The sequence below is a fragment of the Benincasa hispida genome, chromosome 7 (assembly GCF_027475165.1).
Source record: "Benincasa hispida cultivar pf3 chromosome 7, pf3_genome.v1.1, whole genome shotgun sequence".
In the NCBI taxonomy this organism is placed as follows: Eukaryota; Viridiplantae; Streptophyta; class Magnoliopsida; order Cucurbitales; family Cucurbitaceae; genus Benincasa; species Benincasa hispida.
In genome coordinates, this window is record NC_143484.1 from 38,680,070 (window position 1) to 38,706,076 (window position 26,007).

At 36.0% G+C, this 26,007-nt stretch overlaps 3 protein-coding genes and 1 long non-coding RNA gene across 8 annotated transcripts; all 4 read left to right on the plus strand.

The window, feature by feature from the left end:
- The first annotated feature begins 5,314 nt into the window (after nucleotides 1-5,314).
- Nucleotides 5,315-5,722, plus strand: LOC120081050 (uncharacterized). Its single transcript, XM_039035729.1, has one exon. It carries the CDS (start codon nucleotides 5,315-5,317, stop codon nucleotides 5,720-5,722), a length of 408 nt encoding a protein of 135 aa, XP_038891657.1.
- A 2,019-nt stretch (nucleotides 5,723-7,741) lies between these two features.
- On the plus strand, nucleotides 7,742-8,919 carry LOC120081947 (uncharacterized). Its single transcript, XR_005482993.2, has 3 exons — nucleotides 7,742-7,953; nucleotides 8,100-8,466; nucleotides 8,575-8,919. It is a non-coding gene; the product is annotated as an uncharacterized LOC120081947 (long non-coding RNA).
- A 2,248-nt stretch (nucleotides 8,920-11,167) lies between these two features.
- LOC120081749 (scarecrow-like protein 3) lies at nucleotides 11,168-14,081 on the plus strand. Of its 4 annotated transcripts, none has more exons than XM_039036867.2 (2): nucleotides 11,168-11,986; nucleotides 12,521-14,081. In XM_039036867.2, the coding sequence occupies exon 2, from the start codon at nucleotides 12,529-12,531 to the stop codon at nucleotides 13,933-13,935; it is 1,407 nt and encodes a 468-aa protein (XP_038892795.1). In that variant the 5' UTR covers nucleotides 11,168-11,986; nucleotides 12,521-12,528; the 3' UTR covers nucleotides 13,936-14,081. The 4 variants fall into 4 exon arrangements, with proteins under 4 accessions (XP_038892795.1, XP_038892794.1, XP_038892793.1 ...); XM_039036866.2 differs by having other exon boundaries at nucleotides 11,168-11,474; XM_039036865.2 differs by having other exon boundaries at nucleotides 11,302-11,590.
- A 1,630-nt stretch (nucleotides 14,082-15,711) lies between these two features.
- On the plus strand, nucleotides 15,712-24,932 carry LOC120080922 (protein YAE1-like). 2 transcript variants are annotated; one of them, XM_039035604.2, is made up of 5 exons: nucleotides 15,712-16,078; nucleotides 16,855-16,960; nucleotides 22,971-23,092; nucleotides 23,206-23,327; nucleotides 24,387-24,932. In XM_039035604.2, exons 2-5 carry the CDS (start codon nucleotides 16,855-16,857, stop codon nucleotides 24,691-24,693), a joined length of 657 nt encoding a protein of 218 aa, XP_038891532.1. In that variant the 5' UTR covers nucleotides 15,712-16,078; the 3' UTR covers nucleotides 24,694-24,932. The 2 variants fall into 2 exon arrangements, with proteins under 2 accessions (XP_038891532.1, XP_038891531.1); XM_039035603.2 differs by having other exon boundaries at nucleotides 15,727-16,118.
- The last annotated feature ends 1,075 nt before the right edge of the window (nucleotides 24,933-26,007 follow it).

Below are 26,007 nucleotides of genomic sequence, written 5' to 3' on the forward strand. Positions count from 1 at the left end.
TCTTCAAAGGTGAAATTCTTGAAACCCTGTTTCTTGTAAAGCTTGTTGTAGTTTAATTTAAATGCATATCTATTTGTATGTTTACTGTAAACTTTGTATTTGATAATTAATGGAATTTAGTTGATCTGCTTCCGCTCAAGGTTCTCCTCACCCAAGTTCTTTCAGAAGAGTTCGAGTTCGGTCAAATCATTACAACATTACCAACAACTAATCTCAGACTTGTGAGAGTTTGGGAGAGATAAGCCCTTATCCATGTCGTGTGGGAAGTCTCATGTGGGGCGTTGTCTGTTTGGCACGAGGATATGCTTTAAATGCAAGTGAAAGGGATATATGGCAAACAGGTGCCCTTGTGTCCCTGTAGAAGGTGGTTAGAATTAGCCATCAAATGCTCAAAATAATGCAAACAGACATCAACAACATGGTCAGGTCTATGCCACTAATTTGACGAGAGGCCGAGCAGTCAGGAACAACAATGACAGGTACACTCCCAATCTTGGGACACTATGCATTGGTATTATCTGATTCTGAGTCATCTCATTCATTTATATCATTTTTGTTTGTGAGACATGATGTGTTAGAAGTAGAACCTTTGAATTATGTTTTATCAGTTTCTACTTCGTCTAGAGAAATTATGATAGCAAATAAAAGAATAAAAGCATGTCAGATAGATATAGCAGACCATGCCTTAGATATGACTTTAATGGTTTTGGACATGCATGATTTTGATGTGATACTGGGTATGGATTGGTTGGCTTCTAACCATGCCAGTATAGACTATTCTCGTAAGAAGGTAAGTTTTAACCCTCTTATGGAAGCTAGCTTTAAATTCAAAAGGGTCGGGTTCGTGGTCTTGCCCAAAGTAATCTCCGCCATGAAGGCCAAAAAGTTGTTTAACCAAGGTACCTAGAGTATCTTAGTCATGTTGATGCTCAAGAAAATGAGGTTTCTTTGGCATCTGAACCAATTGTGAGAGAATACCCTAATGTGGTTCTTGAGGAACTTCTAGGTTTTCCACTGCACAGGGAGATTAATTTTACAATCGAGTTAGGGCCAAACACCATTCCTATATCTAAAACTTCGTACAAAATGGCTTTAGTAGAATTGAAAGAACTTAAGATCCAGTTGCAAGAATTGCTTCATAAATGTTTCATATGACCCAGTGTGTCCCCATGGGATGCACTAGTGTTGTTTGTAAAGAAGAAAGATGGCTTGTTACGTCTATATATAGATTAAAGAGAAATGAACATGGTAACCATTAAGAATAAGTATCTACTCCATAGAGTTGAGGATTTGTTTGATTAGTTACAAGGAGCCACGATGTTTTCCAAAATCGATTTGCGCTCAGGATATCCCCAGTTGAGGATTAAAGGCAGTGATATTCCCAAGACAATATTCCACTCTAGATACAATATGAGTTTATTGTAATGTCGTTTGGTTTGACAAATGCTCCAGCAGTATTTAGGGATCTGATGAACAGAGTGTTCAAGAAGTTCCTAGACACTTTTGTTATAGTCTTTATTGATGACATCTTGGTTTATTCTAGGATGAAGGCAAAACAAGAGGAGCACTTAAAGTCTTGGATATCCTGTGGTTGAACAAGTTATATGCTAAAATTTTCAAATGTGAGTTCTATTTGAAGCAAGTACTAGGGTTGGCTCCTCGCAGTTCTCCCTTTAACACCAACGGTAGACCTTTCTAGGGCATGTGGTGTCTAGAAAGGAAGTTTCGTGGATCTGGCAAAGATCGAAGTGGTTACCAATTGGTCTCGACCTATTAGAGTTAGTGAGGTGCGTAGTTTTCTAGGATTAGCTGACTATTACCGTTGGTTTGTTAAGGATTTTTCTCGCATATCTACATCTTTGACCCAGTTGACCAAAAAGGGAACCCCCTTTTATTTGGAGTAAAGCTCGTGAGAAAAGTTTTCAAGACCTTAAGCAGAAAATTGTTACTGCCTCAATCCTTAAGTGCTAGATGAATCTGGTAGTTTTGTGATCTACAGTGATGAATCAGGTGGTTTTTGCCTTGAAAATTTGGAGATATTACTTGTATGGGATAAAATACAGATTTTCACAGGCCACAAGAGCTTGAAAATATTTTTTCACTTAGAAGGAGTTAAATATGAGACAGCGCAGATGGTTGGATTTAGTAAAAGACTAAGACTATGAAATCTTGTATCATCTAGGTAAGACGAACGTAGTAGCAGATGCTCTTAGTAGAAAGACAACATATTCAACGACTTTGATTACCAGACAGATACCTTTATGCAATGATTTTGAGCAAGCTGAAATTGAAATAGCTGTGGGAAAGGTCACTGAAGGAAATCAAGCACGAGGATTTCCATGAGTAACGGAAGGGAATGTTCCAAATTCCATTCAGATTGAACACAAAACAATTACAGTCTAAAACGGAAACTAACATGTCAAACATATACAGAAATTACAACATGCTAAACGATGATACAAGGGATAGAGGATGCATACCTTTGAAGAACCATTCTTCAAGAATCCCTCGAACAATCTACAATGCGTCCAAAGACAGCAGCACACGAACGCAACAATCACCACACGAACAACACGAACAACCAATAACTCATCGAACCCAATCGAGTCTAACTCGATCCACGAACTGAGTGAGGAAACCACCACAATGGTTACCTTGGTATTCTCGGTGTGAGAATCTAGGAGTTGTGGGCTCTGTCTGATCTTGGCTTGAGGAAGAGACTGGAGGTCTACAATCGAGTAGACGATCGAACAAGTGGGAGATAAGAACACAATCTATCGCATAGACGATGTGCTCGATTGTTTAGTAAATTAAGCCTATCGCATAGACTTTGCTACTCGATCGTGTAGCAACAATCAGCTGAATGACTATCGTATAGTTAACTCTACACGATCATTTACTCTCTCTACAACTATCGCTTAGTAAAACTCTTTTACTTGATAGCTTATCACCGTGAGTAATTTCTGAATGAGGCAACTCCTAAATTTAGGAAAACAATTTTTCTTTTATCTCACGATTATCATAAAACTTCCAATAACCTCTCACTCAATCAGTTATTAGAGAAAAAGAATTAATTATCATATAATTAATATATTATAAATAAATATGATAACCAACTTACCATATTATATTTATAACCTATAGTTTTAGTATTTCATCTCATGAAACATATAAACCATAGTTCTTTTTCTATTTTATGGTACTTAATGTAAATCATATTTACATTAATTCATCCAAATAATGTATCTCATACATCATACCAATTATATCACATATAATTGAATTTTCTCTTGTTAATTTGAACACTTCAAATCAACACCAAAATATGATTCTTAACTTGAACCCATTGAGCTACCAATGGAACCTTATAATCCTGTATCTTGAAGCTCCAACGGTACATGAATAATTGGCCGAACTCTTTAGTCACGGAATCCACCATCCGTTAACAACCAGGCACTCCACTAAAGATCGACAGCTGCACTCTTTTCACTACAGATATATTTTTATGTCCATATCAACCAATCAACAGTGCGATAACCCTTCATAATACGCTCGTAAATACAGTTGGGCCAATTTACCGTTTTACTTCTGTAGTTACATCTAACTCCTTAAGTACCACTGATTCCTCTAATGAACAATAAGTCATAGTCTTACTATGATTGGGTCCTCTCTTCCAAAGAGAGGGTGTGGCCACTATGTTCAGGACCCAGAATCAGCCTTTAAGGGAGCAATCTATCTACTTACCCCTGCTTCGAGGAAGGAGTGAATTTCGTCTTGTGTAACTGAGTTCTCAGCTCCCCAATCAGATAAATCTCCAAAAAGTTAGGCTTGTTGAGTTGGTAATTCGACCACTTTCACCCATACTAATCAAAGGACCGCCCTTATAGGCAGGAGTTCCCAAAATACTCAGGATTAAGGTCATGTCACCTATGGTCGTTTTAGTGAGATGTAAGTCTCAATTATCAATGACGTTATATAACGAGATGAATCATCTCGTGGTCCGGTATTATACAAACTCTTTGTATAGGACACCCCCACTCGCATGTCTCCACATGAATGGTCGGGATCAGACCATTTGTAGTAGTTTACAACACTTGTAAATCTCTATAAAGCGGGTCGTATTCGTAGTGTCACCAGGATAAGGTATCCCTCCTTTATCCTTATACTATAGACCATTTAGGTTATTACTTAAGGCATGATCTACTTGTATATCTTATATACATGCTTAAGTTTACATAAAATAACCACGATCTTAGTTTATTGGATATGAGTAAATACAAATAAAATAACTCTTATTTTATTAATAACAATGTGTACAAAGTTTACAAATTACGAGACTCTGGGAGAATTAGAACACCAGTCCCAACAGTCACCTCACAGTTGGCACAATTGATGGTACAACCGACTTTGAGACAAAGGATTATTGATGCACAACAAGGTGATCCTTACCTTGTTTAGAGATTTCTTCATATAGAGTTAGGCTGATACAGTGAGTTCTTGGTATCCCTAGATCATGGTCTTCTTTATTAGGGACACCATTGTGTACCTGCAGATAGTGACCTTAGAATTAGATATTGACAAAAGCCTATAGTTTCCCATTTTTGATACATTTTGGCAGCACCAAGATGTATCAGGACCTGAAACGATGTTATTGGTGGTATGACATGAAAAGAGAAATAGCCGAGCTTGTCAGGAAGTGTTTGGTGTGCCAACAAGAGAAAGCCCCGAGATAGAAGCTAGCAGGCTCATTACAGCCCCTGAGTGTACTGGAATGGAAGTGGGAGAATGTGTCTATGAAATTTCTCTTGGGTTTGCCAAAGGCAACTAAAGGCTATACAGTGGGTTATAGTGGTTAGACTCACTAGCTAGCGCATTTCGTCCCAAGAAAGTCCACGTATTCAGTGAATAGGTGGGCACAGTTATATATGAAAGATATGGTGAGATTAAATGGGGGTGCCCATGTCCATCGTGTCTGACAGGGACCCTCGCTTTACATCTAGTTTTTGGAAGAGTCTCTAGTCAGCGTTAGGTACTCGGTTGGATTTTAGTACAACTTTTCACCCATATACTGATACTCAAACTGAAAACCTTTGAGGATATGTTACGTGCAAGTGTATAGATGTTTTTCAGGGAGTTGATATTCTCATTTGCACTTGATGAAGTTCGCATACAATAACAGCTACCAAGCTACCATTAATATTGTGCCACTCGAGGCCTTGTATGGGTGAGTTGTAGGTCCCCTGTTTATTGGACGAGGTCGGTCAACGTATATTGTTAGGACCAAAGCTGGTGCAAACTATCAATTAGAGCTCGGATGTTGACAGCTCAAAGTAGACAAAAGAGTTATGCTGATGTTAGGCAAAAAGATATGGAGTTTGAGGTAGGTGATAAGGTGTTTTTGAAAGTGGCACCTATGAAGAGAGTGTTGAGGTTTGGCAGAAAAAGAAATATTAGTCCTCGTTTCATTAGGCCATTTGAGATCTTGGAGCATGTTGACCCGATGGCCTATCGATTAGCCTTGCCACCTTCTTTTTCTGCTGTCCATAACGTTTTTCATGTTTCCATGGTGAGGAAGTACACAGCAAACCCGTCTCATATTGTTGACTATGGGCCTTTGCAATTGAATGAGAACCCGAGTTACGAAGAGAAGCTTATTCAAATCTTGACCAGGAAAGTGAAAACATTGCACAATAAGGAGATAATATTAGTAAAGGTTCTATGACGGAATCACCAGTTTGAGAAAGCAACATGAGAATGAAAGAACGAGATGAGATCACAATATCCAAAGCTCTTTCAGGATTAAAACTTTCGAGAATGAAAGTTTATTAAGGAGGGAAGAATGTAACACCCTGAATTTTCATGTAATTTCCATTAAATTATTTAAATTGTTTGGATAGATGGATTGGAATTCAAGATTTAATTAATTTGCTAAATTAACTCTAATTTAATTATTTTTAAATTAATTGGAGTTACTTTTGGCTTGTGGTCAAATTGAATTATTTTAATAAGATAATTCGATTTTTACTAAGAGATGGAAGATTTAAAATATTTTTGGAATTTAAGAGAGAAAGGAAATTGGAATTAAAGAGGGAAGGGATTTGGAATTAAATAAGGAAAAGAAAGGAGAATAATTACACATATATATAAGGGTTAGGGTTTTATTTGAGTTAAAAGTATAAAGAGAGATTAAAAAGAAAAGAAAAGAAAAGAAAAGAAAATTAAGTCTTTCTTCCTCCCTCGGTTAGTATTGTTGGGTTGTATGTCCTAAAACTCGTAGTTTGTAAACAGTAAACATATATGAATTTTATTCAGACAAATGTTGTTGATTGTTTAATAACTCTAAATCTAATAAACTTCGAACCCTTGGCTATTGTTATGAATACTTGGACTTTATGTGGAGACACAAACTAGATCAAGTTCGAGTAAAATAACCTAAACCTTCTATAGTACTTGGATTAGGTTAGGTACCTATTTCTAGAGATACTATTGAATACAACCCACTTTATGATTGTTACAAATGTTGTAAGTGTCATAAACGATGTGATCCGTTTATTCATGTAGAGACATGTGAGTAGGGGTATTCTATACGATGAGATTGTGTAAGACTGACCACGAAATAATCATTGTTACGTATTAACATCGTTTACGGTTAACATTGATTAATTTCACTTCTTGATGACTTAGATAACTTGACTTGAATCTTGAGCTGCCTATGAACTCCTGTTTATTTGGGATTATCCTCTTATCTGCATAGGTGAGGGTAAGCTCAACAGCGCTGCTCAATATGCCTTTCATTTCAGGGATAAGAATGGGTAGATAGATGGGGACATAGAATTTACAAGATGGAATTCATTCCTACTCATTTTAGGGATAGTAAAAAGATTGTTCCCTTAAGGGTCGATCCCAAGTCTTGAATAAGGAGCTCCATCCTCTCGTTGGCTTGAGAGAGAATGGATTTAGTGATTAAGATCCTAAATCAATTGTTCATTAGAGGGACAATGGTACTTTAGGAGAAAAGATGAAACTCAGGCATAAAACGGTAATTAACCTAGCTGAGGTTACGAACAACCTGTGAAGGATCAACTTATCGATGACGGTTATATAAATGGACACATAATATCTACAGTGAGGGCAGTGCAATTACAAGCTATAGTGGATAGTCCTGTTAGTTAACGAATGTTGATTAACTAAGTTAAAGAGTTTGACCGGTTAGTCTCGAATCGTTGGAGCCCATGATCTGTAAGTCCATCGGGTCTCCTTGCTAGCACACTGCGGACAAAATTGAAGAACTAGGTGAAGTAAGAATTCAAATGTTCAAATTTGGGTTTTAGAGAAAAATTGTATTTTATATGAGGTATAATTTATAATTAAATAATCAATCAATCAATTAATTAATTTTTAGAGTATTCTTGAACATTAGCATGAAAGTGTTTTTTAAACTTGATTAATATGATTAATCAAAATTAGGTGTAAAAAACAATTTAAAATGTGATATTATTTTTTAAAAAATATTTTCTAAATTATGAAAATGTTTTTCATAAAAAAAAATTGAATTATTGATTTTTAAAATTAGTTAGTAGAAAAATCTAATTATTAGATTTTTCCACTAACTAAGTGGACTTTGAAGTGACACTTCCCAACTTGACACCTAAAGATTACATGCTAGTGGAGTTTGAGGGGGAAGACATGCAAGATAGGATTTTACATGTAATTTGTCTATAAATAGTTTGGTTTTTGAATTTTGTAAGAATTAATGCTTATTTGACCTTTGACCTAAATTCTTCCACAAAATCTCCTTTACTCTCCATCTTTCTAAAGTGAATTTCCCTATAGTTCACTAACAAAATGGTCACACCACCGTGTTCTTCAATCGGAGAATAGCGAGGATTTATCGTTGGAGGTGTCGATCGAGCACGGAGAGGAAGATTGCGGTAGACGGTAGATTCTACAAAGGTTGTAATTTCTAACCCTTTATGCATGTTTTTATGTAATTAGAACGTTATCGATCTTCGCATCTGCTATTGCATGTGTTCTTTATATTCCTCAAGCGCATGCATGAAGCCCCCCTCTAAAAGTCTCCATTTGTTTTTCCGTTTTAGACGCTAGGACTCAACGCCGCTGTCGACCACAAATTCATTGTTGTTGTTGTCCTTTCCCCTCCCTCTTCCAATCGTCGGTCACATCTTCTCAGCCAGATGACGTTCATATTCTTCAGCCCAACCGCATCACTGCATCCTTCACCCACTGCCTAGATCTGTCGTGTCGTCGTAGCCAAGTCCCTCACGTTGCCGATTGAAGCCATTGTCCAGATTCGAGTCAACGCCATCGAATTACGCCCAACCTCTACTTTCCCCCACTTTCAGCCATCGACCGACCCTCACATAGACGCCAGATTTGTCGGTTTAGTCCTCCACCGTCGTCGCTCCTTTGGATTTTCGCCAGATCTTGGAATTGAGTGAAATTTGGGTAAGTTTCGGCCAGTTTGGTTAAAGTCTTGGACGATTCTTGAAAGTTCTTGTCTACTTGTTAATTTTGGTAAAAAAATTTAATACCTATTATATTTGAAATTTTTAGATTCAAGATTTGGAGGATTTTGAGGTGCTGTCCATCAATTTGAGACCACTTTTGAGAAAGTTTGGGTAAGTAATTGGACCTTTGATCTATGTTGGGAGCATTATTGGATGATGTAAATTGGGTTATTGGGAATTTTGGCATTATTTGTAAATTCTATGTTTGGTTTATGGCATAGGACTTGATTCATGGTCTTTTTGGACAAACAAAAGTTAAGGTTGATTGAACTTGTTTGGGCTAAAACTTGAGATACGTATCTTGCTACTAGTTCGCCTTCAAACTATTCGTCCTAACCATATGATGATGATTGAACTATTTTATTTAATGATATGGACTGTTTTTGAAAAAGTTGTAGGTGTGTCTGTACTAATGCGTGCTCAGTATCTAGGCAGATGTACACTTTACGACTGTTTGTGTGTTCCTTCGAGATTCACACCCATGACTATTTATGTGCACATTTATGACTGTTTGTGTACTTTCGAGTACATACCTACGACTGATGGACTGCATCTTGACTGATATGTGTACATTTGGGATACACCTACGACTATTTTGTGTACCATTGGATTACACGCCTTTGACTGATATGTGTTCCTTTGGGATCACGTTTATGACTAATATGTGACCCTTCGAAATCATCACGATTTATATGTATATTTTATTATTTTGAATGTTTTCTTTGTAAATTTTTGTAGGGGACCCCAAATAAATGTTTTATTTATTTGTTCATTTATTAATTTAATAAATTGATTTAAAATAATCATCCATGTTTCAATAGATTTATGTGTTAATGGTCAAAATGGTTTGGATGTAAATGTATGATATATATATATACACAATCTTACACATTTACAATTTATTAATTTCTTGTTATAAATGTGTGTTACTTTACAATAGCAACAAAACCACTAGAATTGATGAAATTTACGAGGACCCAATATAATGTGTATAACGTTTTTGTTTTATTTTTCCTTTTATTTTTGGTACGGGGTGTAATTTGTAGCTCTTTGTCAACACAAAGTTATGGAAACAAAACTCACTACCATTCAAAGCCTTCATTTTCAACGTCAAGTTGAGAATAATAACAGTGACTAAAAATCAATTTAAAGGCACTTCAAAGACTCCATCTAACTTCCATTTTATCCATATGCATATTATTCATATGGCATATTTATTTACCATATACTCTTTTTCAAGACCAGCCACAAAAATTCAAACTTCTATAGAAGTCTATTTTTTTCATCGTTGAGGCTAATATTTCTGCATGCGAATTGGGAGATGTTTCTTTTAACCATGTTCGTAGTTCAAAATTTTGAATAATGTTCTGGCTCATTCGTTTACTTCCAACACGTTGGGATTACAAGTTTCTTCTCTTCTCTTTTCTCTTTATCTCGAATGGTTTGGACTCTTGTTTCTCTTGTTATTGTAATTATATAGTCGATTTAGTTATTGGTTGTTTCCTAAAAAAAAAAATCAAATTTCTTATCTTTTTATTGAATAATAATGTTTAGTACTATGCTCAAATTGACACATGTGACTTAATCTAAGGCGTTCTTTAACAAATTTTAGTGGGTCAAGGATTCATTAAGAAATTTACCAAGTTATATTGTAGGAATTTTTTTCAAATAAAATATTTTTTTAGTTCAACAATTGCAAGACAAACGTTCAGCTTTTAAGATGATACTTTGTGTCTTATTTCCTAAAATGTACTCACTAGTTTAGAGTTCATTTTTCACTCAAGATTCATATTTTAATTAAACTTACAAATCTTAACATAGTAGTTAAATAACCGTTAACAAGAAAATAAAATTTTTTAGGTTCATATTCAATACTTTATTTTAGTACAACAAACGTGAAGAATGATAATTTGAACATTTGTCGTTAAGAGGAGTATAAAAGAAATAATAACATATCAATTTTAGCAATTTGATACTTTGAAGGGCTTTTCTTTTTTTCCTTTTATTTTATTTTTTAAATTTGATGCTTTGAAGTTTGAACATATTCTTGAGACAGTACAAATAGTGTAATTTCACAAACTTTGTCAAATGCACCCACAACAACCGAAAAAGAAAAATAAAGAAAAACAAACAAATAAACTTTTTTCTAATTAAATATGAAAACCAAACTAGTATGAATTTAACATGTTTTTGTTATTGTTATTATTATTTGACTTGCAAACCTCTAAACTGATTTTTACAAAAGTTATGACAACTATGCCCTTTTAGAATTTTGCAACCAACTTTTTTCGCTAGGAAAACTTTTAAAAGCAAGGTGGAAAAAACCCCACCTTTAAAAATTTAACCAAAAAATACGATTAAAATACCAATTTCGATATTAATATTTCAATTTTATGAATATATTAATATACAAATAATATCAGCAAATGTGTTGTAAATAAAAGAAATTCTAAAAGTTATATAAATTAACTTAAGGATTTGTTTGGAATGATAAGAAAAAAGTTTTAAAATTTAACCAAATATACCAGAATTATAGATATTGCTATTAGTGTTTAGATATATGTTGAGGTTGATAAATGATATCTTTGTACGTTTTGTGTATTTATAATAGATATCGAAGATGTAGATTTTGAACCTTTAAATTATAAGTATATCTACACATTGACAAATATTTTAGTCCCTTCTTAGAGAAGGTAGGGCAGGTAAAGGAAAGAGGGGGTGTGAGGTAAAGTTGAATGTTCTATTTAGTTTTGGGGTTTTGCAAAATTCAGTTGTCTCTTTGTCCCAAAGTGCTAAGAAAGTGGGGAGGTGTTTGGGTTTTGGATTCATTTGGAAAAACAAAAAGAAAAAAAAAAAATGCTTCTTTCCTTGCATTTCCCACTATTACCCACTAAGCAACAAGGGAAGGTGGTTGTTTTGTTATGTTAGGGCATGTTTGGCTTGAAGGTAAATTGGCAAGTCCCTCCAAATTCTGGCCAGCTCTTATTCGCATCCACTTCATATATTGACAAAACCCCATCAATTTAGAGAGAGGATTATGAATGTGGAGAGGGAAAATCTAGGTGGGTTTTCAGAGAAATTAAAGAAAGAAGCAAAATATGAAGTTTTTTCTTTCTTGGTCTCTGTAGTTTTGAAGTTGAAATTCCTTATTCTTCTGATCCTACCAAACAAGGACAAATCAATGGCGACAAAAACATACCCTTGTATTGTCTGTCTCTAACGCAGCCATGGAAAAGTCGTTCCGGACAAACCCTTTGATTCCAGGGTGCTCTGTTTCTTCATCAAAACCCCTCCACGCTTTTCTTTCAACCCAACACTCTCCCTTCTTCTATGAAATTGAATCTCTGTTTCGTTTAGCTGAGATAGACCATTTCTTCTTCTTTGTTCCTTTCTGGGTTTGAGGGAAATTCAGCTTTTTCTCTACCAACTACCCACCAGATCGTTTTGTTCATCTTCTGGTGATTATTTCTCTTTGTTGTTCGTTTTTGTTTTGAAGTTTTTTGTGCGACTGTTGATGATTTGGATTAATGGGTGTTGTTTGTTGGCTTCTGGGGGAAGTGGTTTGAAACTTTGGATGGATTGAAGTGAAGGATTTATGTTGCTTTCTGCTACTTTTTTTTTTTTTGCTGCTTTCTTCCCTTAATCTGTGAAGTCTTTTGCTGGCTGATGAGTTTAGTTTCTTTTGGAGTGTTCTGTTGAACTGGGTTTTTTGCTGTTTGAACTTTTTTTGAGTTGAAAGCAGGTTGCAGCATGAGTATGATTTGTTTGCCTTGATAGAAGTTGGCAAGATAAAGTGAGCATGTGGGAGTTTTTTAGCTGTTTTTCTTAGTTTAGAGAGGTTTTGTTCTATGGAAATCATGAACTCTGTATTCTTTTGCTCTTTCCTGAATCAACAATAAGGATTTGTAATGCTTTCTGCACTGTTGCTTCATTCTCCTCCATCCCTGTTTGTTTCTGGCTTTTGTTGAAATTGTGTATTGATCTTTATCCAGGTACTTTAATGGCAGGAATGTTTAATGGGGAGGGATCCTCGTCGGTAACTTCGTCGCCTTTGCAGCTCTTTCCGTGGTCGTTATCGCCCGGTATAGGATCACCTTACCCTTTTCTAAGGGAGCTCAAATCTGAAGAGAGGGGCTTGTGTCTGATTCACCTTCTTCTTGCCTGTGCCAACCAAGTTGCTATTGGTAACATTGAAAATGCTAATGTTGGCCTTGAGCAAATTTCCCACCTTGCTTCGCCCGACGGGGACACAATGCAGCGGATTGCTGCTTACTTCACTGAGGCACTCGCCGATCGAATACTTAAATCCTGGCCTGGCTTACACAAAGCCTTGAACTCTACCAAAATATTGTCGGTCCCTGAAGAGATTCTTGCCCAGAGATTGTTCTTTGAATTGTGTCCTTTCCTGAAGCTTGCATATGTGATAACTAATCAGGCTATTATAGAAGCCATGGAAGGAGAAAGGATGATTCATATTATTGATTTCAAATCTTGTGAACCTGCTCAGTGGATAAACCTTCTTCAGACATTGAAGGATAGGCCAGATGGTCCACCCCACTTGAGAATAACTGGTATTCATGAACAGAAGGAAGTGTTGGAACAAATGGCTCTTCGGCTTACTGAAGAGGCTGAAAAATGGGATATACCATTTCAATTCACCCCAGTTGTTAGCAAATTAGAAAACCTTGACCTTGAAAGTTTAAGGGTCAAGACAGGTGAAGCACTTGCAGTTAGCTCTGTACTTGAACTTCACTCGGTTTTGGCTACAGATGACGACAAGAAAACGTCCCCATCTGCATCGAAGAACTTGCAAAAACTCCTACGTATGAAGCAGCGAACACTTGGAGAGTGGCTCGAGACGGATTCATTGCAAGTTTTTAGTAGCCCGGATTCAGCCTCAGTATCTTCCCCATCAGGATTGAATCCTTCCCAAAAGATGAACAGTTTTTTGACTGCACTATGGGGCCTTTCTCCTAAAGTTATGGTAATAACTGAACAAGAATCAAACCTGAATGGATCTGCTTTCATGGAGAGAGTACTAGAAGCACTAAACTTCTATGCTGCATTGTTTGATTGCTTAGAGTCAACGGTGTCGCGATCATCTATAGAGCGACAAAGGGTTGAGAAGATGCTTTTAGGAGAGGAAATAAAAAACATCATTGCTTGTGAGGGAGCGGAGAGGACGGAGAGGCACGAAAAGCTCGAGAAATGGATGTTGAGGCTCGAATCTGTGGGGTTCGGAAAGGTTCCATTGAGTTATCATAGTATGTTATTGGGAAGTAGATTGTTGCAGAGCTATGGATATGATGGGTATAAAATCAAAGAAGAGAATGGATTTTTGTATATCTGCTGGCAAGATAGGCCTCTTTTTTCAGTTTCAGCTTGGGGGTTTCATAGGCAAAGCTGATGATGATGATAGATATAATTTCACTGCAAAGGAGGATTTGAATGCCTTTTAACTTTCTTCTTCTTTTTGTAATCAATTTTTATTGGCATAAATGGTGCTCAAAACTTCACTTCCTCAGCAAATGCATATTGTAACAAGGTTCTTCAGTTTCTCTTTTCCTTTTTTTTTTTTAGGCATTTGGTTTTATTTATTCTCTCGAAGTTTTCTTTTTTGAGCTCATCGTTGTTGTACATACAGCATTAATAGTCGAGGTTCAGGTTTTTGTTATCTAAATGTTTCCCCTAAAGAGTAGATGTTTGAAGCAATCAAGTTTAATTTGCATTCACGTTAAAAGAAGGAAAAAAAATCTTGTTGTCTTTGATGTTGGAAAAAGTGCGTTTTTAGAGCTTAGAAATTCGAATTTCTCATCCACACGTTCTTGAACTAAAATTATTCAAAATGTTCATTTTAACCCATTTACTTTTTAAAAGGGACCAATTTGGTCTATGTTAAAAAATTTAAGCATAAAAATTTTACACAAAACGGAAATTCTAATACTTTTTTTTTTGTTACATTTTGTGAAATTTAGTAATGAAGTATCAACACTAAAATTATGAATGAAAAGAAGAGAGAACGAGGAGCCAAATTGGCCATTTTCAAAATAGCAATATCATAATGAATATCTTAGGAGCTATAGATTCTCTTACCTTATTACAATCATAGTATTAAATTTTTATCGACATGTTGATATTTTCACGTTTTCATGGGTTCGATATCGACATGAGAAGTGAATTGATGTTCAATTATACTTTAGAATAATAATCCACGAAACATAATAGTTTTTTCTTTAACCGACGAAACATAATAGTTAAGTTACAAAATATCACTAATGCAAATTTAACATAATAGACATATTCACTTGTTAAAAATCATAAAATGTTTATTTACTAATTTCAATTTATTTTTTGAATTTTTTGTTTTTGTAATTTTTTCAGAAATATCTATCAAAATCGATATTTTCATTAATCTTTTTGTAAAATTAAGACCTTGATATTTATGTTGATATCGACATTTAGAAACACTTTTTGTATTTTTTTAATGGGAACTCTTTTGTATGTATGTATACCTTTAGATATATCATCCATCAAAGAAATAATTTATTATAAAAAATGAATATCTTGAGAATATTTTGAGAGTAATTTATTATAAAAAATGAAATAATTTATTATAAAAAGAAACGAACATTTTGAGAGTAAGTTTATCAAAATAGTATTTAAACTACGAGAGTAAGTTTATTAAAATAGTATTTAAATTACTAAAGTTAACTTAGCTTAATACTATTGACATGAGTTTGGAGGCTCAATCTTCCACCCACATAATTGTTGAAAAAAAAGGTTAAAACACCATTTTGATCTTCATATTATGAACTTTGTTCAATTTTTGTCCATATACTTTCAATTGTCCGATTTTAATCTCATACTTTCAATTAAATCTTAAAATCAGTCCTTCAAAATTACTCGATTTTGATTAAATAATAATAATTTTTATGAAAAAGATATAAATTATGTGAGTATGTTTTTTAAAATTTATAATTAAAATGGATTAAAAAAGCTTTTTAGAAAATCAATAATATTTAGGGTTGTTTTTAAATATAGAAAAATAAATCAAAATATTTATGAGATATAACAAAATTTTAAATTTAAAATTTCACTATATTTTATAAATATTTTCAATTGTTTTATCCTTTCAAATAATTTTTCAGATATTTAAGAATTTACTAAATGAAAGGATTAAAATGGAACAAATTGATCGAAAATGTTATTTTAACCATTTTTTTTCTTTTTCCTAATCTTTCTGATATTCCTTGCTTCTGCTTGCTCCTACGGCAGCCACCACATACCAATCCCATTTTTTATTTTTCCACTCGTTGCCGTCGACGTCGCCGTCGCCGATCACGGCCACGCCCCGACCGCCACTTTTCTTTCTCCTCTTCTTATCTCACTCTCACTCTCTCTGCTGCAAACTCACGCCGCCACGCCAACTCCGTTTTCTCTCTCTGTTGCGGTGCCCCTCTTCTCCACCAGTCGCAATCTATCCTACTCGCCTACTTGCCGTTCGCACCATCTCTCAGCGATCAGTATCCGCACGCACGGCTGACGGCACGGTCGGGTTTTCTTCCAACACATTCATTCCCTTCTCTTTCGGTAATTAGTTTGTTGATTTTTTATTTCTCTCCCTATGTACATTTTAATTCATTTAAGGATTGAATGGAACCTCTGTAAAAGGATAATGCCGCTTTGATCCTAAGATACTCTGGACATGGATTGTTGATGTTTAGAAAATGATATTATGTGGTTGGTTATTTTGATTTAATATGACACTGTGTTGAGTTCTCTCCCTTAGAAATTACAAGATGTGAATTAAACTGGAATTTGATGGAAATGAGTTGCGATTAGCTCGGGTTTTGGAAACGAGTTTACCCAGAAAAGTGAATCCGTCGATGTTCATAATTTTGTTTTGGGTGTCCCACGCTCTTCCTCTCCGTCTCATCGTACAATTGATTTCTTGCCTTAAATCCCGTGTGTATGAGCTATCTTTTAGCAAAATTTTTGTTCTAGTTCTAGTTTTATGAAAAGATATGGGGAATTGTTGATTTCCTGACAGAGGTTGTAATAGACTCTCGTATTTATCATCTTTTGGAATTTTGTTATGGAGTTGAGCGGATAGAATTTGCAAATCATTTAGTAGGAAATGCTTATCATTTTGTGGAATTGAGCTTATAGGCCCAACCAATGCTTCGTACAATTGTGTTGTTGTTGTTTTTTTTTTTTTTTTTTTTTTTGAGATAGTAAGTCATTGTTCTTTGAAGTTGACTTCACTATAACTATAAAGTTTTCTTTTATTCATTGCTGAAGAATAAAATCGGCCTAATTTTGTTAGATGGAGGGTACCATTGCTGAAGAGCTTTATTCCCAAAGTTTACAGTCAGCAAAATCAAAATTGGGCGATATGTCATTATCTAATCACAGACAAAATCGGCCATCAGGTAATTGTTATCTTTTCAATGATGCATTCGAACATATTTTTAAGTTTTTAATATGTTGGGAACTTTGGACATGAATGTTCTATGCCAAACGTACCATCCACTGAGGAATTTATGATTAACACGTTAGCTAATAGTCTGAGAAGTTTTATTATGGGGGAATGACTGGTTATGTCCAAGTCTTTAGACAACCACATCTTATCTAAAGTTCTATGCATTTTTTCCTATTTTCACTGCGCATATTAGTTGGTATATGCAGCTCTAGAATTCATCATGAAGAAATATCTCTGTTTATGCCAAATCATTTACGTCTATATTGCATTTGGCTGAAATATTCTCTTCTATGGTGTATTGTTGGGGCAAAAAAATGAAAATTTATGCTTAATTATGCATTTAGCATTACATTTCTATGTAATATATTCTCTATCGATGATGCACATTGTATATGATTTTTGTTTCTAGAATAAATATATATATATATATATATATATATATATATATATATAAAGAACCAAGTTTTTATTGAGAAAAAGAATGAAAGAATATGCGAGATTATAAAAAAAGAAAACCCACAATAGGGAACCTGTTAGGTATCCTAATAATCTTACACCCAGAAAAATACCTAACAAGAGTCAGATTAGGCAGAAAGGAAATCCCAGCTATATTATTTCCAGAAATAAGCCATCAAAAATAAAGGAACAGACAAAATATGAAAATAAAAATCTAAGTACAGGAAGAAATTAAAGAAAGAAAAGGATAAGGGCTGGATTCGAGAGCACCTCCCTCTCCCAAGCTTCAGCAAACTCCAAATACAATGTATCCCTAAAAAATTCCCTCAAGCTTCCTAAATAACCACCTGTCGGCTGTGGTCCCCATATGGTGTAACTAACTCACGTCCCGTTCAGCATTACTCTCCCTATTTTGCCCCTCCTCTTGTAGGTGTGGATGATTGGAGGTCTTACAATACCCCCTTCTGCGAAACTCACCTTGTTCTCAAGGTGAAAGTCGGGGTACTGTGACTTCATTTTATTTATTTCTACCCATGTAGCTTCGGATTCTGGTTGGTCCTTCCATTTAACTAAAACCTCTTCCTTCCCCGTGGTGGAATTCCATCGTCTACCTAATAACACATCTGGTTGGGCATTTAATTCAAAATCTTCTAAGAATTGTGGGGGATGTGGATAAATTGGGTTCTACCCTCCTTTTTTTCCCTTTAATTGGGATATGTGAAAGACGTTGTGAATCGATGTATTGGGGGGAAATTGTAAACGATAAGCCACTGCTCCGATTTCTCTATCACCTTAAAAGGACCATAATATCTCGGAGCAAGTTTTTTGTTCCTTCCTTGAGCTAGAGATCTTTGTCTGTATGGTCGAAGTTTAAGGAGTACCTCATCCCCAACTTCGAGCTCTACTTCTCGACGATGCTGGTCCGCTTATTTCTTCATTATTTCTTAGGCCTTATTTAATTGTTCCTTCAGAGCCAAAAGAGCTCGATCCCTCTCCATCAATTGTTGTTCCAAAGTATTATTGAAAGTTTTCCGTTCGCCATACGATATTAGTGGGGGAGGATGCAACCAAATAATATTTTGAAGGGTGTAGTCTTGGTCGATACATGGAAGGTGGTATTATACGAGTGTTCTGCCCAAGGAATCCAGTTACTCCATTTCTTAGGTCTTTCATTACAAAAGCACCTCAAATAGGTCTCCAAGCATCGATTAACTCTTTTAGTTTGACCATCCGTTTGTGGATGAAATGTGGTACTGCGCTTGAGGATCGTGTCTTGCAAGGTAAATACACCCAAAAGTTACTCAGAAATATTCCATCTCTGTCCGACACAATAGACTTTGGAAATCCGTGATGCTTAACCACCTCTTTAATGAAAGTCGTTGCCACTTGTTTTCCCGTGAATGGGTGTGTTAGAAGAATGAAATTGTTGTACTTACTCAGCCTATCTACCACAACCATGATGGTGTCATACCCCTTGGATCGTGGAAGTCCTTCAACGAAGTCCATTGTTACATAGTCCCACACTTGATCTGGAATTGGTAGGGGTAGAAGTAAGTCAGCTGGAGAGAGAGATTCCGTTTTGTTTTGTTGGCAAATCATACACTGGTCGACATATGACTGGATTGCCTTCTTCATTCCTTTCCAGTACAGTTCCCCAGTCATTCTCTTATAAGTACGAATAAATCCGGAATGGACCCCAACTACTGAATCGTGGTATGTATGAAGTATCGATGGAATAAGGGAAGAAGTGGCCGAGATCACTAGTCTGCCCTTTTACAAGAGTCTACCGTGCTGCCAAGAAAACCTAGGTACACTATCCGGATCCTCCTTTAGTCTCTCAATGATCAACTTCAAATCCTTATCTTTTAAAACCTCGTTTTGGATGACCGTTAGGTCCAAACAGGTAGGGGCGGATAAGGTTCGTAATTCTGCTCCATATGGCCATCTTGATAAGGCATATGCTACTTTGTTACTTGAGCCTGGCTGGTATAGGATTTCGAAGTTGTAATCCAGTAATTTTACCAACCATTTCTGAAATTGAGGTTGCACCTCTCTGTTCTAGTAGAAATTTTAGAGCTTTCTGATCCGACACAACGGTGAACTTTTGTCCCAACAAATAGTGGTGCCACTTTTGAACGGATAGGACGACTGCCATCAGTTCTCTCTCATAAATAGACTTTGCTCGAGCTTTTCGGAAAGTTTCTGGCTGAAATAGGCTATCAGATGTTTATCTTGCATTAGCTCGGCCTCGAGCCCTATACCTAAAGTGTCCGTTTCAACCACGAACGTTTTCGTGAAGTCTGAGAGAGCTAATACTGGTATTTTTGCCATGGCATCCTTCAAGTCATGGAAGGCCGAAGTGGCTAATTCGTTCCACCCAAATGCGTTCTTTTGCAAGAGTTGTGTCAAAGGTGCAATAATTTCCCCATAATTCTTCACAAACCTTTGATAATAACTGGTCAACCCCTCAATTCAGATACATTTTGCTGAATAGGCCAATTGACCATAGCCCGAATCTTCTCCCCGTCCGCCTGTACCCCAGCTTCGGAAACCCAATGGCCTAGGTAATGAGTGGAGGTCTGCCCAAACACACATTTCTTTTTGTTTGCATATAGTTGATAGTCCCTCAATATCTCAAAGACAGTCGTTAAATGCTCTTTATGAGAATTGAGATCTGGGCTATACACCAATATATTATAAAAAAAGACTAGTATGAATGGACGAAGAAAAGAGCAAAATACCTGGTTCATTAAAGATTGGAATGTTGCTGGCGCATTAGTAAGACCAAACGGCATCACCACGAATTCATAATGTTCCTCGTGTGTCCGAAATGCTGTCTTTTTAATGTCCTCCTCCTTCATCCGAATCTGATGATAACCGGATCGTAGATCTAATTTAGAAAAATAAGTTGAACCATGTAACTCATCCAACAATTCTTCAATCACTGGGCTTGGGAATTTGTCCCCATTCGTGGCTTGATTGACCTTCCGGTAATAGACACAAAATCGCCATCCTCCATCTTTTTTCGAACTAATAGCACCGAGCTCAAAAAGGGGCTCCTACTCGGTCGGATAATGCCTACTGATAACATCTCTTTTACCATTCTCTCTATCTCATCCTTATGCACATAGCCATATTTATATGGTCTGACATTGATTGGTGTCTGACCCTTCATCATTGGAATTTGATGATCTATTTCTCGTGTAGGTGGGAGTCGATTTGGTGTTTTGAACACACTCTCATTCTGATTCAGTAATTGTGTTACCACCGGAGGTATTTCTTTTTCTGATTGAGTGAATGGATCAAGTGTTTCCTCTTTATGCTTCTCGAGTTCCATCTTTTGTAGTTCCACGATGAACCCTAGATCCTCCTCTTCCCAATTGCTCACCAACATCTTCATGGATACTTCGACTTTAGTTAGCGGTTGATCTCCCTTTAAAATCACTTGAGATTCCCCCGTGTGAAGGTCATTGTCCAAGTATTCCAGTCCACACTCATGTATCCCATCGTGTACAACCAAGTCATTCCTAATATGACATCCAAATTCCTTATATCGAACAACAAAAAATTCTCCAAAATCGTCACCCCTTGCAATTCTACGATTACCTCTTTACACACCTTTTTACCTTGTACTGCCTTCCTATTTCCAATCACGATTCTGTAACTAGTGGTGTTCGACACTGGTAGTTTCATTTCGTCAACTAGCTTTTGGTGTACGAAATTGTGAGTTGCCCCGCAATCGATTATTACGACCACCTTGGTTTCCCCTAACTTCCCCTTTAGTTTCATCGTACCTGGAGTAGAGAATCCCAAGATAGAATGTAACATGAGCTCGACTTTTTCTGTATCTTCTGCTTCGTTATTTTCTTCCGGACATTCCTCAATCTCTTCGATCTCTTGTCCTTTGTTGGCGATGAGTAAGCCTAATTCCCTGGATTCTCTCACCTTGCAACGGTGATCAGGTGAATACTTTTCGTCACATTTAAAACACAGGCCCATGTTTCGTTTTTCTCTAATTTCAGCATTTGTAAGTCTTCGGGTCGGACCTTCTCTTCGTTGGGTCTCCGTTTTCTTCGGTACTTGAACTCGTAAAGTGTTGGGCTTATTATATTGCCCTTGGCCCAATTTACTCGGTCCATGAGACTTTGTCTCTTTTCCCCAGCCATTCCCACCAGCGTTACCTTTGATCCCTTGCAAGGTCTGTACCTTCTCGTCCCGAGTCTGAGCTACCTTCATCGCTGCCTCTAATCCTTGTGGGTGATGACTCTCCACTTCGGCCTTTAGTTTAGGTTCTAACCCAATTAATGAAAGTTCCAATAACACCTCCACGGATAGTGAGGGCAGTGGTGCAGAAAACTTCTCGAATTTCTTCCGGTACTCCTTGGAAACGTTGAGTTAGGTTTCTTTCTTAGGTGGTTCAAAAACGTTCTAACATCCTCTTCTTCAATTCTCCCCATGTTCGAATAGGATCTCAGTTATGGGTCCATCGATACCAATCAACCTCTCGGTCGAAGCTCACAACCGCGACCTTAATCTTCTCTTCCTCAGTTAACTCATGGATGTCAAAATAATGCTCTGTTGGATATAACCAAGAATCCGGGTGATCTCCTTTGAAGATGGGCATCTCTAATCGTTTGTACTTGCATTTATCTCCACCCGATCTCTGTGATGATTCTCTCTCCTCTGTTTCCGTCAATTTCTCTTTCCTCTGAGTTCCATCAGTCACGAGCGTCTCTTCTTTTCCTCTATTCAGATTGATTTCCCTCATTTCCCCCATGAGCCGATCGACATTCTGACACATCGCAAAGGCCATCTCCTTAAGCCCTGCGTGGTCCTTGTCGTGAGCTTCCAGCTTGTCCTCAACCTCCATCACCATACTTCTAGTTTTTCCCTGGATGTAGTAGGCTTTAATACCAATTTGTTAGGTATCCTAATAATCTTACGCCCGGAAAAATACCTAACAAGAGTCAGATTAGGCAGAAAGGAAACCCCAACTATATTATTTCCAGAAATAAGCCAACAAATACCAGAGTCAAATAAAGGAACAGACAGAATATGAAGATAAAGATCTAAGTAAAGGAAGAAATTAAAGAAAGAAAAGGATAAGGACTGGATTCGAGAGTGCCTCCCTCTCCCAAGCTTCAGCAAGCTCCAAATTCAACGTATCCCTCAAAAATTCCCTCAAGCTTCCTAAATAACCACCCATCGGCTGTGATCACCATCTGGTGCAACTAACTCACGTCCCTTTCAGCCCTGCTCTTCCTATTTTGCCCTCCTCTTGTAGGTGTGGATGATTGGAGGTCTTACAGAACCCCACTAGAGGTAGGGGCTCTAATAAAGTAAAATGATACTCAAAAGAATAATTACAAGCTAAACCGTGTCACCGATACCCACAAGAGAAATATGACCCTGCAAGGGACCACACACCACAAATTACGCCTAAAAATGCTGCTATAACTTGGACCAAAGTTTGTAGGATAATATGAATCAGGGTCTGGTTGCAGGTTCTGGTGTGGATGACTCATGCGAAGATGATGGATCTTTATGGGGAGGTTCTGATGAAGGCTTGGAGGGAACAACTGATTTGGACAGGGAGTGGCAGAGAAGACATCACCAATTTCATACGGTAACAGATTTCTGTTGACTATTTTAGTTTATCTTTTTCTTTAATGAATGGTTCCACACATAGACGATTTAAATGGTTTTCATGTCCCTTTTTCACTCTTGAACATCTTTTAGATTGGATACCGTGATGGTGTAATTGCTGGGAAAGAAGCTGCAGCTCAAGAGGGATTTAATGTTGGCTTCAAGCAGTCGGTCTCTATCGGGTATAAGTTTGGTCTTGTCAGAGGTGTTAGCAGGTAAGGAGAGAATAAACTCCCGACTATTTTATACATGCACGAATTCTTACGTGTATCTCTTGAAGTTTGTGTCAGCATTAATTTTCTTTTCACGAAGAATGATTGGTTCTTGTAACTTAACCGTTTATACTTTATATTTTATATTACATTGTTCCTGTCTTCTAAAGTACGAGTTACTTGAGTACAGTTGACATTTCAAATAGTCTGTCCAAATAACTTTTTAAGTTCTTTAAAATACTTTTTTTCAATACTTCAGCCATTTTTTAAGCACTTAAAAAATCGTTCCAAACAAGCTTAGCGGGTCAAAGTATGATATGCAAAGAGGTCTAGAGTAGTATTTATGAAACTTCATCTCTCTCCCAATCTCTGCACAGCTGTCGTAGGCCTTTCTCCTGGACCCGTCTGAAATAAGCCTTGTACATTGTGCAATAGTGTCAAGTTGGGAAAAATTTTGCAAGTAGAAGTTGAAGCATAATTTAGGTGGCGATTCAAAATGCGTATTCTTAATATAATAATTTGTTTGACCGGCTTTTTTCTTTGTGACTTTATGGAAAATTTGGCTGGACAGAAATAGGAGACTCCTTAGTAATAGAGGAACTTCTTGGAGGAGTTGGACATATTTGGAATACATTTTCAAGTGTTTAATTTAAAAAAATAAGTCATTTTGGAAGAAATTGGAATGTTTTGCAATCACTCAAAATAGCTTTTCAAGTCTATTTTAATCCGTTTTTATTAAAAGTGTTTAAACAAGAAATGAGATTTTTTAAAACACTTTTTTTCCAAGTCAATCCAAATGGGCTCTTAATCTCTTTTGGGCTTTTGTGCCACTAAGGAACTATAGAGATGGACTTATGAATGCATCTTTTTGCAATTTTTTCTTTTCTGTTTGTGTTGCTTTTTTGTCTCATTTTGGTCAGGGACTCCCTTTTTCGTATTGCCTTCATGTATGCTTTCATTGTTCTCAAATTTGCTCATCTCTCAATTGGCCATTAGCCCATTGTTCTTGGTAGTTGTACTGCCTTCTACTGAATACTTTCGTTTTTTTTTTTCCTTTTGAAGTGTGCTTGCTTCCCTTCCTGATGACTTGAAAGAGAAGCTTGCAGGAATTGAAGAGAACCGAAGTAAATTCCAAAGCTTGTATGAATCTGTGAACTCTCTTTCGACAGTAGATGCGCTTAGGCTATTCAATGACGAAATTACGACACAACGCATGAAAGAAGAGTGTATCAATGCAAATACAAATGCTGAATCAATCGATTTGTTGAAACAAACTTCAGATTATGTTCGTTTAGGAAAGTTCTATGAAGAGCTTGAAGCACTTCTGCCCAAATCACCTGCTCTGAATGTTCATTTACACGAACAGTAGATTTTGCTGTAACTTATACATCAATGCTACTTTTGTAGGCAGCCATTTATTTTGTTGAAATTTTGGGTGCTGACCTGGCCTGTGCATGTTACAGTTAGGTAAATATTTACAATTGGGAATTGGCATATGATCCTTTAAACTTGTAATGTATTTGTTTGGCAAACAACAGAAGTATGGGGTACCTGATGCCAATAGTATGGTTATTAGAATATTTCTTTACAAGAGAGAATTTTCCATAATGGCTGATGTCCCTTGTGTGGAGCAAGTTGTATTAATTTAACTTTGAGCATGTAACAACCCACATATATATATACATATATATATATATGTATATATATTTAATTATTAACATATTTAGGCTGGATTTTGAGAGAAAGAGAAGTGATTATAATAAAAATTTAACCATTTTTTTGTTTGGTAGAACAAATTATGATTAAATCTACTAAAATCACTTTTAAACTTCATTTCATATCCTTTCTAAAATATATTATTTACTAGTTTTTAGATTCTCCTAGAAGTAGATATAATATTTAATAAAATTTCAATTTTAAATTTATCTATTAGAATTAAATTATATTTTATATATCTATTTTAAGCAATTATTTAATAATTATAAATTATAAAAAATAATATTAAGCCTATTTTAGTTATTATATCTTTAATTTAGTATTTATTTACCAAACGCATAGAATCAACTTGTTCAAATATAAAGCCTCATATGAAAGTGAATTTTACAAAAAAAAAAAAAAAAAAAGTGCTAGCAATTATTTTAAAGCTACAACAACTACAAATGAGCTTTAGTCCTAATTAGATTATCAATATGAAATTTCATTTTACATATATATATGTAAGTACAAATGAAACTAAATTTTTACATAGACTTTACATGACTAGATTTTTATAAAATTCAAAATTTATGAACTAGATCGTTAAAAAATTACGGTTACCAAATTTATGAAACTACATCATTCACCTCATCTTCTTCCTCATCTATAAAAAATTCGATCCACTTGTAGGAACTCCGAAATCCCAGACTGCACATTACGGTTACCAAATTACCAAGTTCATTTCACACCGTCCGAAGCCGTCTCAGCAGGTCGTCGCCATCCGTACGTATTTTCACCTACCATCCGTACAAAGTTGCCGCCCGTCGAAAAATGATACAAAATGACCCAAAAAGTAAAAAAAAATTCTATAACTCATCTCTTTCTAAAAACTTATTTGCTATTGACCCTTTTGATATGTGAAATATCACTTTTATTCTCAATATTAAATAGTTCACATTTTCCTCTATTTGCTAATCTTTTGCGCTTT

Coding starts and splice junctions, on each gene's coding strand:
- LOC120080922 (XM_039035604.2), top strand. CDS start 16,855: ATGGAGGGTACCATTGCTGAAGAGCTTTATTCCCAAAGTTTACAGTCA. Junction 16,961..22,970: donor CAGACAAAATCGGCCATCAG/GTAATTGTTATC, acceptor GTCTGGTTGCAG/GTTCTGGTGTGGATGACTCA. Junction 23,328..24,386: donor CTTGTCAGAGGTGTTAGCAG/GTAAGGAGAGAA, acceptor TTCCTTTTGAAG/TGTGCTTGCTTCCCTTCCTG.
- LOC120081050 (XM_039035729.1), top strand. CDS start 5,315: ATGTTGACAGCTCAAAGTAGACAAAAGAGTTATGCTGATGTTAGGCAA.
- LOC120081749 (XM_039036866.2), top strand. CDS start 11,450: ATGTTAGGGCATGTTTGGCTTGAAG. Junction 11,475..12,520: donor AGGGCATGTTTGGCTTGAAG/GTAAATTGGCAA, acceptor ATCTTTATCCAG/GTACTTTAATGGCAGGAATG.